This window comes from Mastigoproctus giganteus, chromosome 6 (assembly GCF_048544385.1).
Source record: "Mastigoproctus giganteus isolate SK-2022 chromosome 6, ASM4854438v1, whole genome shotgun sequence".
NCBI classification, from domain to species: Eukaryota; Metazoa; Arthropoda; class Arachnida; order Uropygi; family Thelyphonidae; genus Mastigoproctus; species Mastigoproctus giganteus.
The window spans coordinates 150,922,434-150,941,727 of record NC_143580.1 but is presented as its reverse complement, the minus strand read 5'-3'; the positions used below and the strand labels follow the sequence as shown (position 1 = coordinate 150,941,727).

Genomic DNA, 19,294 nt, shown 5'->3' with positions numbered 1-19,294 from the left:
TAACTAAATATCAGCTCTTATATTTGTTTTCTGGCTGAGATATTTTTCTTCAAAGATTGACTCAAAATTTGAAAGTCAAATTTGACCTATCTTAAGGGGCAAATATCTTAATGTGGGACACTTTCAATTCTCTTGTTTTTGCCACCACTGGAAAGAGCAGAGTTTCAGCTACAAGGACTTATCTGGTTTGTGTCTTTGCACTTAAGGCCTTAAAATTAAGCCTAAACATCAAGTAGTTTTATGTGCAATATTGTTATTTTGTGAGATCTTTTTTGTTGCAGAACACTTCCTTAATCCTGCCTAACGTTTAGAATAATCTAGAAATAGAGTATATGAGGTGTGTCCAAAAAGTAATGAGACTGAACACGTGGCTCGAAAATTGGCACACTGTAGCCACGCCTCCAACGCCAACCAAGACGTATATTCTTACTTGATGTTCAGTGCAAGTTTCAACTCGATAGCATTAACACTGACTTGACAGCGAGTTGTGTAAATGTGTGTAGTAGTGATGCGTTACGAAAATGGAAAAACAATCTCTAACAGCGTTGCACGACCAAATTTTGCATCAAACTTAACAAGAACGCAACAGAAACTTACGAAAAATTAAAACGGTGAGCATGCTCTATTTTAGGGTACAGGTTTTTAGGTGGCATAAAGCATTTTTGGATGGCCATGAGAGTGTGGAAGATGAACCTTGTTCTGGAAGACCTTGCACATCAAAAACAGACAAAAATGTGATCAAAGTGAGGGCTCTCGTGAGGTCTGATCGACGTTTGACATCAGAATGATCAGTAGTGAGTTGAATTTGATCACCAAACCATTCACAACATTTTGACCGAGGGATTGGGCATGCAGAAAATTTGTGCAAATCTGGTTCCAAAAAACCTCACCAACGAACAGAAGGAAAACCAAAGGAACGTGTACCTGTACCTTCTTGAACGCATAGAAAATTATGAAAATTTTTTCAAACATGTCATAAAGCGTGGATTTTCGATTTACGATGCCAAAACCAAACGACAAAGTTCGGAGTGAAAAATGAGAAACTCACCGTGCCCAAAAAAAAAAGCAAGAATGAGCATGAACTACTACAAAAATCAAATCCATGCTAATTTGTTTTTTTTCGACAGTCAAGGTGTTGTTCATAAGGAATTTGTGCCTCAAGGACAAACAATTAATCAACAGTACTACCATGGCCGACCGGGTGGGTAAAGTGCCTGCCTGGCAACCCAAAGGTCGCAGGTTCGAATCCCGCCTCGGGCTTGGATCAAAGTACTGCAAAAACCTTGGGAGGTGCATTATGGCCACCGAAGCCGATGCGCCAACAACTACCAAAAAAAAAAAAAAAAAAAAAAGTACTATCACGAGGTTCTTGAACGACTCAGAAAAAGGGTTAATCGTGTCCAGCTGCAGACTGCGGACTCTTGGATGCGGCATCACGATAATGCTCCTTGTCACACTGCCATTTCTGTGACCAAAGTTTTAACCAAAAAGGGTATTCCAGTGGTTCCACAGCACCCCATACTCGCCTGATCTGAGTCTGTGTGACTTCTTCCTTTTCCCCAAGCTCAAATTCCACCTCAAAGGTCATCATTTTGGAACTGTGGACAACATCCAAAAGGTCGTGACAGACCAGCTGAAGGCACTTTCAGTTGAAAACTTCCAGCACTGCTATTGATCGGGAGTGGGAGCAACGTCTCCAGCAGTGTAAGGCTTCCCAAGGGAACTATTTTGAAGGGGATAATGTTGATTTGTAGTTCAGTTGTTAATAAAAAAATTTATTATTATTATTATTATTTATTATTAGCTATATGGTGCAAGGAAGCCTGAGGCTTATGCTGCACCAGACAAAAAAAAAAATTTCTGAGTTACTCAGAGAGAGAGAGAGAGAGAGAGAAAGAGAGAGAGAGAGGGGGGGGGGAATCATCAAGAAAGAGAAGAATGATGCTATCTAGCTCAGGACCCTGGGTGTGCCAAGCCCATACTCACCAGATGTGAGCCCCTGGTTTCTAAGTATAGTAAAAATACTACAAAATGAGTTCCAAACAGCTAGGTAATTTGATGTAAATCTGATGATGATTTGAAATCATTTTGGTCTCCATTACCAAATTTAAAGAAAGTAGAAAGAGAAGAAAGAAAGAATAATATAAGTTTTAAAACCAATTCAATGTCATTCAAGAGCAATGAAAATTAGCATAAAACCTTAACTGCAAACTGATATTTTTTTGAAGTTTCCAACCAAACTAAATTGTAGAAAATAAAATTGTAAAGGACAATTGAGTATTTTAAATAAAATAGCTACAGTTTGTTTTATAGAGGGCAACTCATATTAAAACTTATTATACTTCTTTTTTTCTTCACTCAATAACTGGATCCAAAGAGGGTTGTTTTTTTCATGAAAACTCCAAGCACGAAAGGTATTAGAACATATAGCACTTAGTACTGTGGGAAAACAGATGATACTTGTTACTATTAGAATTGAATTTCTGTAGACAGATTGCAATTTTCAAGAAATAAATATGAAAGAAGGTTGTTCCAGAAAGTTGAAAGGATAATAGAGGAAGAAGAAAAGTTGGTTCTTTGAGTTGGAAGTTGGACAGTAAATAGATGTTGACTGTTTGGCACATACTTGGACTGGTTTGGAGGGAGGGGGGGACTACAGAAGCCAATTCAGAAAAACAGTGCCCGCAGAAGTATCTATAGAACAGGCAGGCAGAAGAAACAGAATGCTTATGAGACAGAGTGGAGAGACTTTTGTAAGACACAGGCCATTAATTAAGCTAACTGCCATCTTTTAAATGGAGTTTAGAAACATGAGAGATTTTGGGGGCACCATCCCAGATGCGGAAACAATATTCCACGAAGGGCAGATTTGATATTTGTACAAAGCAAGTAGTTGTTTAGAAGAAAAGTAATGCCAAGAGCAAAAGAGAAAACCCAGTTTTTTTTAGAAGCAGAGGAAGCAATATTTATAATGTGCTTATACCAAGAGAGGTTAGAAATTAGGGTACTCCCTAAAAGAGATATGTGATCTTGTCTAGAGAAATATGAGTGTCATCAAAGATAAGCATAGGAGCAGAAAGATCCTTTTTTGCAAGATTTAAGACAGGACTGAGTTTTAGAAGGATTCAAATTAACTGTTACCTTTGCCCCATTGGAGAATTACCTGAGATCAGCATTTAAGGAATTGGTGGTGAATATTAGAAAAGTTAAAAGTGGTTTCTGCAGGGCAAAGGTTTCTCAAATTGGAAGGTGGAATGTGCTATCATCCAAATGGATAGGATATGGATACAATCATTCCAGGTAAAACATATTAAGATGGACATGAAATGCAACTTAATATATCTAGCCTGTAATTCCCCATGCCAAAATTAATCTTTTTTTAAGAATAATTTCAGTTTAAAATAAATGGTCAAAGCATGACCCTTTATTTTAAAAATGAAATATTATTCTTTACAAAAAAAAAAAAAAAAACTTATTTATGGATTGTTGATGATGTTGATAGCAGTTTCTAGACCAAAATCACATCAGCGACCTTTATTATATTACAACATCATGTATTAGAAGCTGTGGCTATTAAATAACGAGACTGCACACAAAGCGCCACCTGCAGTACAAAGGCACACCAGTTGAACCTTTCCCTAGTTGTCTGCCTAGTCAAGCTCCAACACGCTCATTCACTTTGCAGTTCAATAGGATTTCATCACCTTGGGTTTTTGCAGTTTTCCAGAAAAATGACAGACAAAAGAATTGAACCAATCAACTTCAAATTTTCAACAAAATTAAAGAAAACATCAACTGAAAGTTATGAGTTGTTACTTGAAGCTTATGTTGAAGATACTATGTTAAGAGTTTGCTTGTTTGAATGGCATTAAAGATTTTTACAAGGAAGAGAGAGAAAGAAAGAGAGAGAGAGAGAGATGGTTTTGAAAATGAAGAGAGAGAGAATGTTGGTTTTGAAAATGAATGGGGGGGGGGGGGATATCTTTTATTTGTTACTTATTGTTCCTTATTTATTTAATATTATTGTCAGATTATGTTAGTAGTTATTTCATTACTGTTGATCTCATGCAGAAGAATGTTTTTTTGAAAAGTCACGACAGGTACAAAAATGGGATAGACGTTTGAAGTTGCAGAAGGTGGATTCCTTGATATTGATGTTAAGATTACGGGACCAGATGGAAAAGGGATATATCAGGGTGAACGAGAATCCAATGGGAAATATACTTTTGCTGCACACATGGATGGAATCCATACTTACTGCTTCAGTAATGGCATGTCTACAATGACTCAAAAGATTGTTATGTTTTCAATGGATGTTGGCAAGGCACCTAAAGGTCAAGAAATTGAAACAGAAGCCCACCAGAACAAGTTAGAAGAAATGAATAAAGAACTGTCCACATCTCTTACTTCTGTAAAACATGAGCAGGAGTATATGGCAGTTCGTGATCGTATTCATCGTGCAATCAATGAAAGTACCAATTCCCGTGTAGTGATCTGGGCCTTTTTTGAAGCTTTGGTACTTGCTGCTATGACTCTTGGACAAGTCTATTATCTGAAACGATTCTTTGAAGTGAGAAGAGTGGTATAAATCTGGCTATAGCAGATTTGTTTAGTATGAAGTGATATTTAATAAGTACTTTTTTTTTTTCCCTTCTTCTATGGAGGAGGACTGGAGTACAGTGCTTGTATATTGTATCAGTTTCTAAACTTGTTATAGCACTGATTAATTCTGATTTTACACTACAACGAAAATCTTTCAATTTTTACTTGTTTGGGAGTATAAGCTTATATACTGCATCCTTGATAATCGCCTATACAATTTCAAACAATCCACAATTTTCTACTTTGTCACAGACCTGCCCCCTCCCCCAAATAAATTTGCACAAGAAGAGAAAGCTTAATTCCATTTTATTTGTCAGCATAAATGCATAATAAGAAGCTTTGCTAGATACATTAAAAACCACTCACACTCCTAAAAATAATTTTTGATGCATTTATAGAGAAAGTAAATTTAACATAAGTCATTTAATGGGTAATTAAAATTAAATATAATTGATTATATACACAGTAGACTCTTGATTAACTGGGAAGTCAGGAAATTAATTTCTCCAGATAATCCACAAAATAAGCAAAAAATTGGGTATAGAAACAATATGCATTTAATATATATTAAAAAAATACATATTTTTTATTTATTGAAAAAAGAAAGTAAAGAAGTTTGTTTCTTTGCATTACTGACATTCCTACAAATGAAGAACATAAATTACACAACATTTTGCCCTGCATAGTCAAGCAGAGCCTCCACACAAGACAGCAGTATGTATTATGCATTTTTCAAGTCTTTGCCTGTTTGACTCATAACAATGCATGCTGTTTCGTTGTTGCATAACATTTCATGGTAGATTAAACTTTTAACTGAATTAAACCACTCAACAGCTGCTGCTGCTTCATCTAAAATTTCAAAACATCTGTTTAGATCATATAATACATTAGTCTTGTCACTAAGAACTCCTTTGTCTTTTGCAGGTACATGCAATATTTTTGTGATGTGTTTTTGATTGATATTCACAATATTGAAATTTCACAAATTGCATCTAATACTATCATGTTTCCAAAATGACACTACTTTCCTTGATTAATTATATAATTTTTTTTTATAAATTTCTTAATTTTGAATCACACCCCTGTCCATCAGTTGTATTAACACCGTCACATATTTTGCAAATATTTTACAAAAATGTTCATTTTTTTTAAAAACATTTAAATTTAAAAAATTATTGTAAGTAGGTACTGACTGATTTTTTTTTTTTTTTTTTTTTTTTTTTTTTTAAGATATTTAAATCTAATTTTTTTTCATTCCCAGTTAAACCACCCACATATAATTGGGAGTCTACTGTATATCTACATACACACTAGTTCTAGAGGTTATTACTATATACAAGATATCTTGAATTCTGAATGTGTCTATAGAATAGCAAATTGCTATTGAAGGGAATTGAAAATGCACAATTTCAGCCACTCTTGAGTTGTGTGCTATTGTACTGAGAAATGTAAGAGAGAGAGAGAGAGAGAGAGAGAGAGAATGTGGAAGACAAACAACCAGGTTGTCTGGTATCCATGAAAACTAGAAGTGATAGTCATTTACATGTTAAAATGGTTGCATCAGAACTCAATATGGACAAAGAAAAGTTAAACAAATTTTAACTTAAAATTTATCCATGATCATTGTTGGATGCTCCATCAAGACACTGCTCCAGCACATAATGCACTCTATTTGCCAGTTTCTGGCCAAAAAAACAAATCGGTTTTATGTGAACATGCACCCCACTCACCAGACCTAGCCCATTGTGACTTTTTCCCCACTGACCCACTGTCAGTTTATTGAAGATATTCGACTGAAGTATTAAAAGGGCTTCCAGAAATGTTCCTTTTAAGTTTTAAATTTTTAGCTAATATAAGAAATATAATTCCTCTTGGTTTATTTTTGACACTCCTACCACACAAAGTATTATGATGGGAATTGTGGGCAACTGTGAAAAAGATAGTTCTAAAGTTGATCTGCAGTGGTAACACAGAAAAGGTTGGGGTTGCCAAGGCTGAGTATGAGAAAGCATTAGCTAAGAGAGCAAACAACAGGGACAAGGAGTTTTTCATACATATATGCATACAAAGAAAAAGAAGAAAATGAATCAGATCAGAACTTTGTGTACTGGGTGTAAAAGAGTTTTAGATAACCTAGCTAATGTAGCCAATGAAATGAATATGTACTTCACACTGATCTTTACAAAGGAACCTTTGTGGGAGGAGAGGATAGGTGAGGCTGAGACATATGAAATTAGCAATTTTGAAATTACAGATGCCTGTTTATTAAAAACCTTTCAGGCCTAGAGGCAAATAAGGCTCCTGAAGTTGATAGCATATACCCAGTAATTTGAGGGAGATGACCAGAGAGTGCATGGAACCACTGAAAATTAATTAAGAGGGCATCATTGAACTTGGGAGAGATGCCTTTGGATTGGCGAATGCCAACTTATCGCCAAGATGCAGACAGTTCTAAGTGTGAATCGGTAACCACAAACTGGTTAGTCTGGCTTGGATGGGAGGGAAAATGACACTGCTTTGACTTGACACCAATTCAGATTGGTGTCAAGTCAAAGCAGGGTCCCACCAATGATCAATTCTTGGACCACTGTTGTTTCTGATTTTTATAATCAACAAAGGATGTGATGTCAAAATTTGCAGACAATGTAAAAATTGGGAGAGTTCTTAATGCAGTGCTCATTGAGGATGACTTGAACAGGATTCAAGAATGGTCAGAAATACGGCAGGTATATTTTAATGCAACAAAACAACAAAGGTCTTACACTTGGGGAACAGCAACACCAAAATAACTTATACAATTGGTGGATTTGAATTTAAAAACAATAGAGTATGAAAGGGATCTGAGAGCAATGATATAGATGGTATGAAGTTCTCTGAGCAGTGAAAACATCTGGATAGGGAAACCCATGGTGTCCTATCAATGATTTATTGAGCAATTGCAGAGATAGGGAGGTCATAATCCCACTGTATAAGGCAATTTTAAGACTGCACATAGAATACTGCATTCAATTATGGAGATCTCATCTAAAAAAAGACCTTGAACTTCTTGAAAGGATCCAAAAATGGGCAATTTGCACAGCGAGATCTGCAAAAGGACAACAGTACAAGGAAAGACAAATTATGTGGGCTACAGAGGTTATCTAGGCACCTTAGAATATTAATATTAGCAATGGCCACATGGCATAAGGAAGCCTATTGCTTATGCTACACCAGCAAAAAAAATAAAATAAAATAATAATAAAAATAAAATTAAAAAAAATAAATAATTAATAAAAGGAAAGGAAATAGACAACCTATGTATTTCCTTCCTCCTGTAGGTAACTATCCAGCTGACCTTTGAATTTCCCTAAACTTCAGCCTCTACCACCCATGTTGGTAACTTATTCTAGTAATTTATAACTCACTGGCTAAAATAAAACTTTCTGCAATCCAGTCTAAACATCCTCCCACCATAACCTGAATTTATGGCCCCTAGTTCTAGAATCATTTATAACCATGAAAATTTCATCCTCATTCATTTTACTTATGCCTCTCAGAGCCTTAAATACCTCAATCAAATCTCCTTTAAGGTGCCTAGTTTCCAAGCTCTGCAACCCACATATTCGGTCTTTCCTCATATGGATGCCCTTCTGCAGATCTCACTAGGCAAGTTACCCATCTTTGGACCCTTAAAAGAAGCTCAATGCCTTTCTTTAGGTGCGGTCTCCATATTTGAACACAGTATTCCAAGTGTGGTCTAACAATAGCCTTATATAATAGGATTATGGCATCCTTATCTCTACTAGCAAAATGTTCAATAAATCATCGATAAGACACCATGGGTCTTCCTTACAACCTGTCTACAATGCTCGGAGAACTGACCATATCGTAACACCCGTCTCTTTTCGCCACTACTAGCTTTAGTTCAACTCCACCAAGTGTATAAGTTATTTTGGGATTACTTTCCCCAGGTATTATACACATAGCTGCCATTTTTCTGACCATCCCTGGAGTCAGTCTAGGGCACTCTAAAGAAGTTCTGCTTGGCAGTGATCATTAACTACTCTACCAATATTTACATCATCTGCAAATTTAGACATCACGTCCTCTATCCTTCATTGATGTCATTTATGAAAATCAAAAACGATAGTGATTCTAATACTGATCCTTGAGGAATCCCACTTCTTACATCAACCTAATCTGAGGAATAGCCACTTATCGCAACTCTCTGCCTCCTGCCCTGAAGCCATCTGCTATCCATCTAAGGATTTCCCCTGTGATTCCAACCTGTTCCAGCTTATAAAGTAACTGTTCATGTGGGACTGAGTCAAATGCTTTGCTGAAATCCAAATAAACAATGTCAAAATTATTCCCTAAATCCAGCTCATGAGTGACCCATAGAGGGAATGTGATTGAGGTTTATAAGTGTCTGAGAGGGGTTAGTAAAATAAACGGTGAAATTTTCACTGTTATAAAGAATTCCAGAACTAACGGCCATAAATTCAAATTACAGGGGAAGAGGTTTAGACCGGATTGTAGGAAATTTTCTTTTGGCCAGCTAGTTGTTTACTGGAACAAGTTGCCTCCACAGGTAGTTGAGGCTGACAATTTGAAGAAATTAAAAAGGTCAACTGGATGGTTACTTACATAAGGAGGGAAGCATATCATTTGTCTTTTTTTTTTTTTATCTATTTTTTGTTATTAAAACTATTTACATTTTAAATACAGAAAATGATACAGATTTTAAATGTTATTAATTCAACATATATGCATTTTTAAATCTGCAGAGGGTTCCATAAAAGTTTTGTCATGGTTATACAGTTTCTGAATAGGTGGAAAACTTGGTAGATGGATATAATACTACACTCATGCAGTGATATGGGTGCCAAATAACTTCTAGAAATTCTGAAGTTACATGAGATGGACTTTACTATGAAAATGCACTTACCAAATCACCATACTCCTGAACATGGCTAGTGTTTGTTTCATTTTTGACAATATTGAACTGCTTTTTTAAGGTTTCTATCTTCAGAACTTCCTAAAGGTAAATAAATATGAAAAATAAGCTATTTCTTTTCCGCACTAAAAAATTTGAACAAATCTGTCAAAGGATTACTACTTAAACAGAGTAATCATCTTAAATTTATGACCATAAACCTTGTAAAAGGTATTTACAATAAGATGCACAATGTCTTTTATGCAAAAATACTTTTCTTTATTTACAGCTATATATAAAATGATGGCTTTGACTTATTATAATAATAATAAATCAATTTATAATAAAAAATAGAAAAATAAAAAAGATAATAAAAAAATCAATTTTATTAACATAAATTAGCTACACTTGAAACTGCTATCAGCTGGAGGATGTGTATTATTATCATAAAAGCCCAAACAACTGGTGCAGCCAAGATGTATTTATGCTTGGCACTGCTCAAATGTTTGCAAAAATAGGAACTCTGCTCCAATGTTCGCTTATCAGAGCACAAAGAAGTCGCACTGTGATGTGAAACATGAATTTTAGAAAAATGCCTTGTGCTACATAAAGCACTTGCTTATGGCATGCAGCATTTCAGGAAAATGGTTTCAATATACATTTTATTACGAGTATAAATGCAAATAACATAAAAGAATTAGCAACTATATGAAAGTATAGTATTTAAACTGTTCATATTCAAGTATTATTAACATACTACTAAAGTCTGTTTATGAATTTTTTCCCTTTTCAAAATCATTATTTCAAATCATATTTATCAATTGAAATAGCAATTCATTGCAAGTTTTATAAGGTTACAGGTATTAAAACGACGAATCTGCTAATGAGACTTCTGGAAGAGATGCTTTTTCAAGAGCCACTAAGTGGAACTTTATTTATTGATTTTAAAATTGTTTTTTTGGAACTTTTAATAAAAAGTTACAAAACTTGTAATTCCCTGATTAATTTGGCATATTTGTTATTTACTTGGCTCTTGTAATTGCTTAAAAAAACCACAGTCAACGTCTGCCATCATTGTGAAAAATGTTTGAATTTTGCCACCATTGCTTTAGTATTGATACTTGGAGTAGTAGAGATACTTGGAGGTGTCTACATAGTTTGTAGCAGTGTAATCAGTATTAGAAGAGGCTTATAAACTAAAATTTTTAGCAATACATACATGTTTTAATAACTTAACTTTATATCATGTAGTACAAAATATATAAAAATTTATATCAGTGATTTGGTTTAGTGGAATTGTAGGTTTTTGATTGTGTTAAATGAGTGGTTCGTGGGCTCTAATCACGTAGGTTGCCATATACTTTTAGGTTTCAACTAATAAACTTGTTTGTTAGTTTGAATTTGTTTGTTGCTTATCATTTATAATTCCTTAAGAAACCACTGTCAACTTTTGCCACCACTGTTTTGTATATTGATAAGAATATCAGAATTTTTTTCGCCAATATAAGAGTATTGGATGCGTGGTAGGGAAATTCTGGTGTTTTAATTGTGACAAATAGTAACTCGAACATTTAAATCAGTATCTTGGCATTAATAGGTAAATTATTAACTATTATAATTACCTGGAACTTACAAACATAATGATATAGCATAATACATAACAAAAACTTGATAGGAGATATGAAATTCACATACTGTAAGTCAGTAACATATTAACATAGACAGATAACATATTACATAAAAATAAAATATAACAAAAATAACAAAACATAACAATGACATATCATATAATACATATTATTGCTAAGTAATGGTGCACACTGTTATTACAGCATTAGGTATATTAGTTTAGTGTCATTTTCTTAATTAAATTGAATTTGAATGGAAATCATGCCTCAGACCAAAGTAGCAAAGCAAAGGGCTCAAAGTAGTGGGAGTGCCACTACTCAGAGTAGAACTGAAGGGGTACTTGTACCTGTTGCCCAGTCCTGAATGCTACACTATCTTAGTATAGAATTATATGAGGTCTTGTTCTACTATGCAGTGCAATAAAAGAACTGCAGATACATCCATTGGAGGTAGTGCAATACAAATGGATGCACTGTCTTCCATTGGATGCCCAACCCTTAAAAAAAAAAAAAAACTAATAGTGGTATTTACATATACTTAGGTTAGAATCCCCATTAAAAATAACCTTAATTAAGTTTGCCAATTTAGAAATAATTAAATCTGTGTACAGCAATAACAAATATTTACACACACATCAAATTTCTATACACAAATCCAAATAACCTGGGTTTAGATGTATATTTAGAATATATACATCTAAACCCAGGTTATTCTGGATTTTCACATTCTAAAGTCTAAACATTAGCATTAGTTGAGGCATATGATGCAAGAAAGCAAGCTTATACAGCATCAGCCAAAAAAAAAAAAAAACCTTTCCATTTCGCCCATCTGGTCACTCCAAATGTTTGTCTAATTCAGCCTTAAATTTATTTAAGCTAACAACTTCCACAATAACAGATGGAAGTCTGTTCCAGCAATCAAATACCCATCGACTAAAGGCAAACTTCCGCACATCCATTCTACAACTGTCTTTCCTCAATTTGAATCTATGCCCCCTCAGGTTCTTAGTCTGAGCAAGTGGAAGTATTCTGTCAGCATTGAGCCTGCTCAAAAAAAACCTCACTCAGATCACCTCGCAGATGCCTAGTCCCCAGATGCTGCAACTTGCAGAACTTAATCCTTTCTTCATAAGCACACCCCTTTGTTCCTTTCACCAATCTCGGTGTATACAGTACTGTATACAGAGGCCACCTCGCAGATGCCTAGTCCCCAGATGCTGCAACTTGCAGAACTTAATCCTTTCTTCATAAGCACACCCCTTTGTTCCTTTCACCAATCTTGGCATATACAGTACTGTATACAGAGGCCACACCTTGAGACCTGTATACAGTACTCAAGGTGTGGCCTGACCATTGCCTTATACAAAGGGATAATCACCTCCTTGTCTCCGCTAGCAAAATTCCTATATATCATTGACAAAACTCCATGACCTTCTCTGGCAGCCCATCTGTACTGCTTAGAGAATTTCATATCTGACTGCACAATTACCTCCAGGTCTTTTTCATTCTCCACCTCCCTAAGTGTAATACCACGGAGTTGGTACGTTTCTCTTGAGTTACTGCTACCACATGCAGTACTTTGCATTTATCAATGTTAAACTTCAGTTGCCACTTCTCAGCGCATCTGCCTAACTTTTCTAGATCCTGTTGCAGTAGCATACTGTCCTTAACAACCCTGCCAACCTTTGTATCATCTGCAAACTTGGGCGTTAAGCCCGATACACCTTCATCGATATTATTGATAAATACACAAAACAACAATGGGACCAGCACGGAACCCTGGGGGACTCTGCTAATAACATTAGCCCATGTAGAGCAGTGTCTATTTATTACCACTCTCTGCTGTCTCCCATTCAACCATCCCTTTATCCATTGCAGTAACTTGCCCTTAATGCCATAATGCTCCAATTTGTACAGCAGCCTTCCATGTGTCACAGTATCACAAGCTTTCCTGAAATCCAAGTATATAAGTATTTATCAAAATTATTTTTAGCATCCAGTTCCTTTGTGACCACATCGTAGTATCCGATCAAAATTAGTCAAACAAGACTTCCCCTTAACAAACCTATGCTGTGTCTGATCTATTCTTGCTGTCTTGTCTAGTTAAACCAGTATCACCTCTTTAACCAGTAACTCCATTATTTTCCCCAGAACAGAAGTTAAACTAACAGGTCTATAATTATTTGTGTCATCCTTTGAACCCTCTTTGTGAATTGGGGATACATTTGCACATCTTCAGTCCATGGGAGACCTCCTGTGACTCTAAGGATGCTCTCATAATTATGGTTAAGGGTTTGCTTACTTCTCTTGCTGTCTCCTTCACTTCATATCCCATGATTTATATCTCAAGATACACATATCTCAAGATTTATGAGAAAGGACAGACAGAACAGGATGGGGTGGGGTGGGGTGGGAGTTATGCTGTTAGTTAAGAAACACAAAATCTAAGGCAGTTCATCCAGCCGACATGGGTGGCCAGTGCAATGCTGAGTCAATTTGGTGTGACAGAAGCACTGGGAAGGCAAAAATGACAGTTGCAGTACAATGAACAACTGTACAAAAGATATAGAGTGGGCCAGTAAATCAGAATGTCTTATAATGGGGGATTTTAATGTTCCTCATATTGACTGGAACTTGTGGGTTGGTCACTCGTACACTAGCAATACTTTTGTGGATTAATTGGATGACTGTTTTCTATAGCAGCATGTTAGAGTGGCAACACAAGGGAGTTATACCCTTGATCTGATTATCAGCAGTGATTATTCATACATTAAGTATCTACTGATAAAAGAACCACTAGGTGGAAGTGATCACAATATACTGATGTGAGATTTACTTAAAGATGTAACTACCACATCAGGGGCAAAGGGAAGGGTTTTTGATTTAATAAAGGTAACCACATTTGTCTGTTTTTAACAATTCTATACAGTGAGACCAAATGATGACGATGATACCATCAGCAAACTCTAAGTGGGAAGCATTCAGGGAATTAATCATAGAAGCTATTAGGCTTTTAACACCAACTAAGAAATAATGTTTAGGCCTAAATGGATGTCAGACGAACTATTAAGACTTGTGGCAGAGAAGAAAAATCAATGGGATGCATATAATTTATCAGGCGACAAAGTCTAGGTAGATATTAACTAGTCTGTAATAAGTTATAAAGGTTAGGCAATTGAAAGCAGATTAGGAGAAATCTTTGGCAAAGGGTGAAAAAAAACAGCAAATAATTCTTTTACTTATGTAAACACTAGAAGGATGAGGATAAATCAAATTGGCACACTTTATATGGATGTTTGACTGTTGATGATCCTGGTCAAATTGCTAACAAACTGAATGAGTATTCTGTATGGAGTTCTTTATGGGGGCAGTTGCCAGAGGTTTACCGGACTCTGAATGGTAGTGGGCGATTTTGTGGTAGAGGAAAATGGAAGAGAAATTGTTGAAGTTAAATATAAGAAAAGCACCTGGGATGGTGCATTTCTTACCTATTTAATTGTATTAAGGGAGACAGCAAAGGAAGCAAACAAAGTCTTGCCATAATTATGAGAGCATCCTTGGATTCAGGGGTGGTTCCTGCAGACTACAGATGTGTGAATGTATCCCAAATTCACAAAGGGAAATCATTGGGTGACACGTGTAATTACAGACCTATTAGTGTAACTTCTGTTCCAAGAAAAATAATGGAGTTACTGGTTAAAAAAATAATGAAGGCCCATCTAGGCAAGACTACACTTATACTTCATACACAGCATGGTTTTTTTTTTTTTTTTTTAGGGGAAATCTTGTCTGGCCAATTTGATTGGATACTACAATGCAATCACAAAACCTGGATGCAAAAAATAATTTTGATATCATATGCTTGGATTTCAGGAAAGCTTTTGATACCATTGCACCTAAATAACTACTGTACAAATTGGAGAGGTGGGCATTAGGGCAAGTTGCTTTAGGGATAAAGGTATGGTTAAGTAGAAGAAGACAGAGTGGGCACTACTCTTCGTGGACTAATGTTATTATTGGAGTTCTCCAGGGTTCAGTGCTGGGTCTATTGTTGTTTTCAATATTTATAAATGATATTGATTTGCATTACCATTAGTAGGGGCATATAATGCAAGAAAGCAAGCTTATACAGCAACAGCCAGGAGAAAAAAAAAACCTTCCCATTTTACCCATCCATTTGCTCTAAATGTTTGTTTAGTTCTGCCTTAAAAATTTATTTATGTTGCCAACTTCTACAATGAGAGATGGAAGTTTGTTCCAGCAATCAGCCACCCACTAAGGGCAAATTTTTGCACATCTATTCGACAACTGTCTTTCCTCAATTCGAATTTATGTCCCCTCAGGCAATTAATTTGGGCAAGAGGAAGAATCCCATCAGCACTGCACTTGCTCAACCCACTCAAGGCCTTATAACACCTCAATCAGCTCACCTCGCAGGTGCCTAGTCTCCAGACGCTGTAATTTGCAAAACTTAAGCTGTTTTTCATAAGAGCAACCCTTTGTTCCATTCACTAATCTTGTTGCCCTTGTCTGTACTCATTCCAGCAGCTCTACATCCTTCCTAAAACGAGGCCTCCATACTTGTATACAGCACTTAAGATGTGGTCTGACAACTGCCTTATACAAGGGGATAATTACATTCTTATCCCTGCTAGAAAAATTCCTGTATATCATTGACAAGACACAATGAGCTACTCTTGCAGACCCTCTGCACTGATCAGAAAACTTCATACCTGACTGCACAATTACCCCTAGGTCCTTTTCATTCACTACCACCCTGAATGTAGTACCACACAGCTGATACGTTACTTTGGGGTTACTGCTACCCATATGCAGTACTTTACATCTGTCAATGTTAAACTTCATTTGCCACCTCTCAGCTCACCTGCTCAACTTTTCTAGACCCTGTTGCAGTAACATACTGTCATTAGCATCATTAACAACCTTGCCAACCTTCATATCATCTGCAAACTTAGACATTAAGCCTGATATACCTTCTTCAATATCATTAATAAATACAGAAGACAACAATCAATGATGAAGGTATATCGGCTTAATGTTTATGTTATCAGATGATACAAAGGTTGGATGGGTGGTTAATGACAGTCATCATCAAGGTGAGCTACTGCAACAAGATCTAGGAAAATTGTGTTATGGGCTGAGAAATGTCAGCTGAAGTTTAATGTTGACAAATGAAATGTACTGCAGATAGGTAGCAGTAACCTCAGAGTAACTTATCGACTGTATCATACTACATTCAGAGTAGCAGAAAATGAAAAAGACCTGGGAGTAATTGTGCAGCCAGACAAAATTCTCTGAGAAACGCAGACATGCTACCAGAATAGCACATGGGATTTTGTTAATGATATACAATTTTGCTAGCAAGGATAAGGAAGTGATTATCCTGTTGTATAAGGACATGATTATGCTGCATCTTGAGTACTGTATACAGGTCTGGAGGCCTCACTTTAGGAGGTATGCTGGAATGGGTGAAAAGAAGGGCAACCAAATTGGTGAAAGGTACAAAAGGGAGCTCTTACCTAGAAAGGCTCCAGTTCTACAAATTGCAGCATGTCGAGATCAGCCACCTGCAGGGAGATCTGATTGAGGTGTTTAAAGCCTTCAATGGATTGAATAAGCTGAATGTTAATGGTATTCTTCCACTTGCTGAGATTACACACATGAGGGGTCATAAATTCAAGTTGAGGAAGGATGGTTGCAGGAGAGATGTGCAGAAGTTTGTCTTCGGCCAGCAGGCGGTTGATTGTAGGAACAGGCTTCCTTCTGATGTGGAAGTGGACTGATTGAATAAATTCAAGGGAGAACGAGGGTTCGAGGTCTTCAGAATCACCTTCAGCTGGTTGTTTGTTTGTTATTTGGTTTTTAGGAGCATTAGCAACTAAGGCCATATTGCTCTGGGATATGCGGTGGTCATTCCCTGACCTTTCCGCATCCTCTGTATTTGGCGGTCACGGGCTCGAACCCCAGTCTAATCAAGAAGCGTGTGCTATGCACTGCTGCTCCTGCCTACCCGGCTACGGAGGCACCCCCTTCAACTGGTGATTCTCAAACAAAGAAAGTAGACAAATTCTTGGATAGTACAGATGCACTGTGTAGTTTTTTTGGTTTTTTTTTTTGCTAATGCTATATAAGCTTGCTTTTATGCATCATTTTCCATTACTACTACTACATTAACTGGTATTTGTATAGAATATAGTTACTGCATACAGTGTTTAATGTATTGTTTATAGACATATCAATATACTGTAGAATGAGTTATTCTGTAGTCACTATTCAGTCCAAGGTAATTTTTATAAAAACTGTCCTAAATGAGATGAGTCTACAAGATGTGTTAATTGCTGGAGGAATAAACTGCCCTCTGAACATTCTGCCATTGCTCATTAATGTCCAGAATATAAAAAGGCATTAGAAGTTATTAAACAAAGATTTGAATATGATTAACAAATAATAATAACAAACAAAAAATTAATTGTGCAAATTTATACTTTCTTCAGTTCAGAGGCAAAAAAATATGGCATTACAACATACTTGTTTGATGGAGGAGAAGGCTAACGATTTAATACTAGTACAGGAGCTATGTTCTATCGATGGTCAAGTCAGGGATTATCCCACAGCTCTTACAGAATCCTTCAGTCTGGTGATTCTCAACAGGCTGCGATTACTGTAAACAATGTGAATCTAGTAATGACTGACTTCTTTAAGTTTTTCATGCAGTGCCTATTTTGAGGTCATCAGGCAACTGGGGCTTCACATGGTTTCCTTGTAATGTCAGTTTAATGACTATACCGAAATGTATATATTAGCATGGCATTAATCCTGTTACTAATACTAGTTCATTCTGGGTGGTTCTCTCCAAACTAGAGCAAAGAACGACTTTGAGGGGTTTCCTCTCTGCAACAGAGTGGAGTGTGTTTAATGATACTGTATAGCTGCCTAACTTCTCTTCCATTCAAGGTAAATGATTTACCTTGAATGGAAGCAGGATGGAGCTCACAGCTTGCTTGAGCTCAATCCTGCAGAAGATTAGGTTGGTTGGTTTGGTTTTTTTTTTTTTTTTTAGGAGCATTAGCAACTAAGGCCATATTGCTCTGGGGATATGCGGTGGTCATTCCCTGACCTTTCTGCATCCTCCGTATTTGGTGGTGACGGGCTCAAACCCCCGGTCTAATCAAGAAGCGTGTGCTACGCACTGCTGCTCCTTCCCACCTGGCTATGGAGGCGCCTGCAGAAGATTAGGAATTGGCGACAAGCTGGACCACAAGTGATTACAGATTTGTCACATATGAGCTTTATGGGACAGTACAGAATTTGGATTGGTATGAAAACAGTAGGTTTGCCATAAAAGCTGTGAATTAGAGTTTTTGATTCTTATTTGGATGATAAGTTTTGGTAAGCTCTGAAACTGGTCTTCTATGTATACTGAACATAAAGTGTGTAGGATCCAGTCTGAGTTTTTGCTCACTACACAGAGAGAGAGAGAGAGAGAGAGAGAGAGAGAGAGAGAGAGAGATCCATGAGACAGAAGAGGGTTTATGAATTTATAATATCTTGGTGGAATTGTGAGTTGACAAAACTAAGAAATTATTAATAATCATTCCTCAGTTTTGTCAGTTAAGAAATCTTTAATCAACAGAATATAAAAAAAAACGGTTAGAGTAACATGTTAGCAGAAAGTAAGAATTGATATAGTGATGCTAGGAAAGAATATTCAAATAAGTTGAATCTCTATAAGAGACTGTCCTGGCAAAATTTTGTAGAGTGCCATGGGAAGTATCAACCTTGGTCATCAGTACATAAAATTATTACCAATAAGATTTGACAATATTACTTACGGTGTTGTGGATAGAAGCCAGTCAGTTACCATTAGTTTGTCTCTGTCTTTTAAGTGCATTTTGAGGGAACTGTTCCCTAAGAATGACTGGATCTAAAACTATCCTGAAAAGGACTATTAGTAAGGATAAAGAAAGATACAGCCCTGTTGAAGAGGAGGTGCCATATTTCTCTTTAGCAGAATTGAGTGAGGCAATAACCAAGTAAAGGAATGGAAGGGAAGGCTGCAGAATCCATTTCCTTGAAATCTGTGACCAAGTGGTTCCACCTTAAGTCCAAGCGTTGTATGGATCTATAT

General features: G+C 36.4%; 1 protein-coding gene and 1 pseudogene across 1 annotated transcript in view; one reads left to right on the top strand and one right to left on the bottom strand.

Annotated features, from left to right (window-relative positions):
* Positions 1-19,294, bottom strand: part of LOC150084655 (legumain-like) — a 145,289-nt gene that overhangs the window by 41,518 nt on the left and 84,477 nt on the right. The window contains exon 9 of the mRNA XM_090376533.1: positions 9,530-9,619. Coding sequence (XP_090232659.1) covers positions 9,530-9,619 — 90 coding nt within the window. The remainder of the gene's footprint in view (positions 1-9,529; positions 9,620-19,294) is intronic.
* LOC150084656 (transmembrane emp24 domain-containing protein 2 pseudogene) lies at positions 4,109-4,632 on the top strand (annotated as a pseudogene).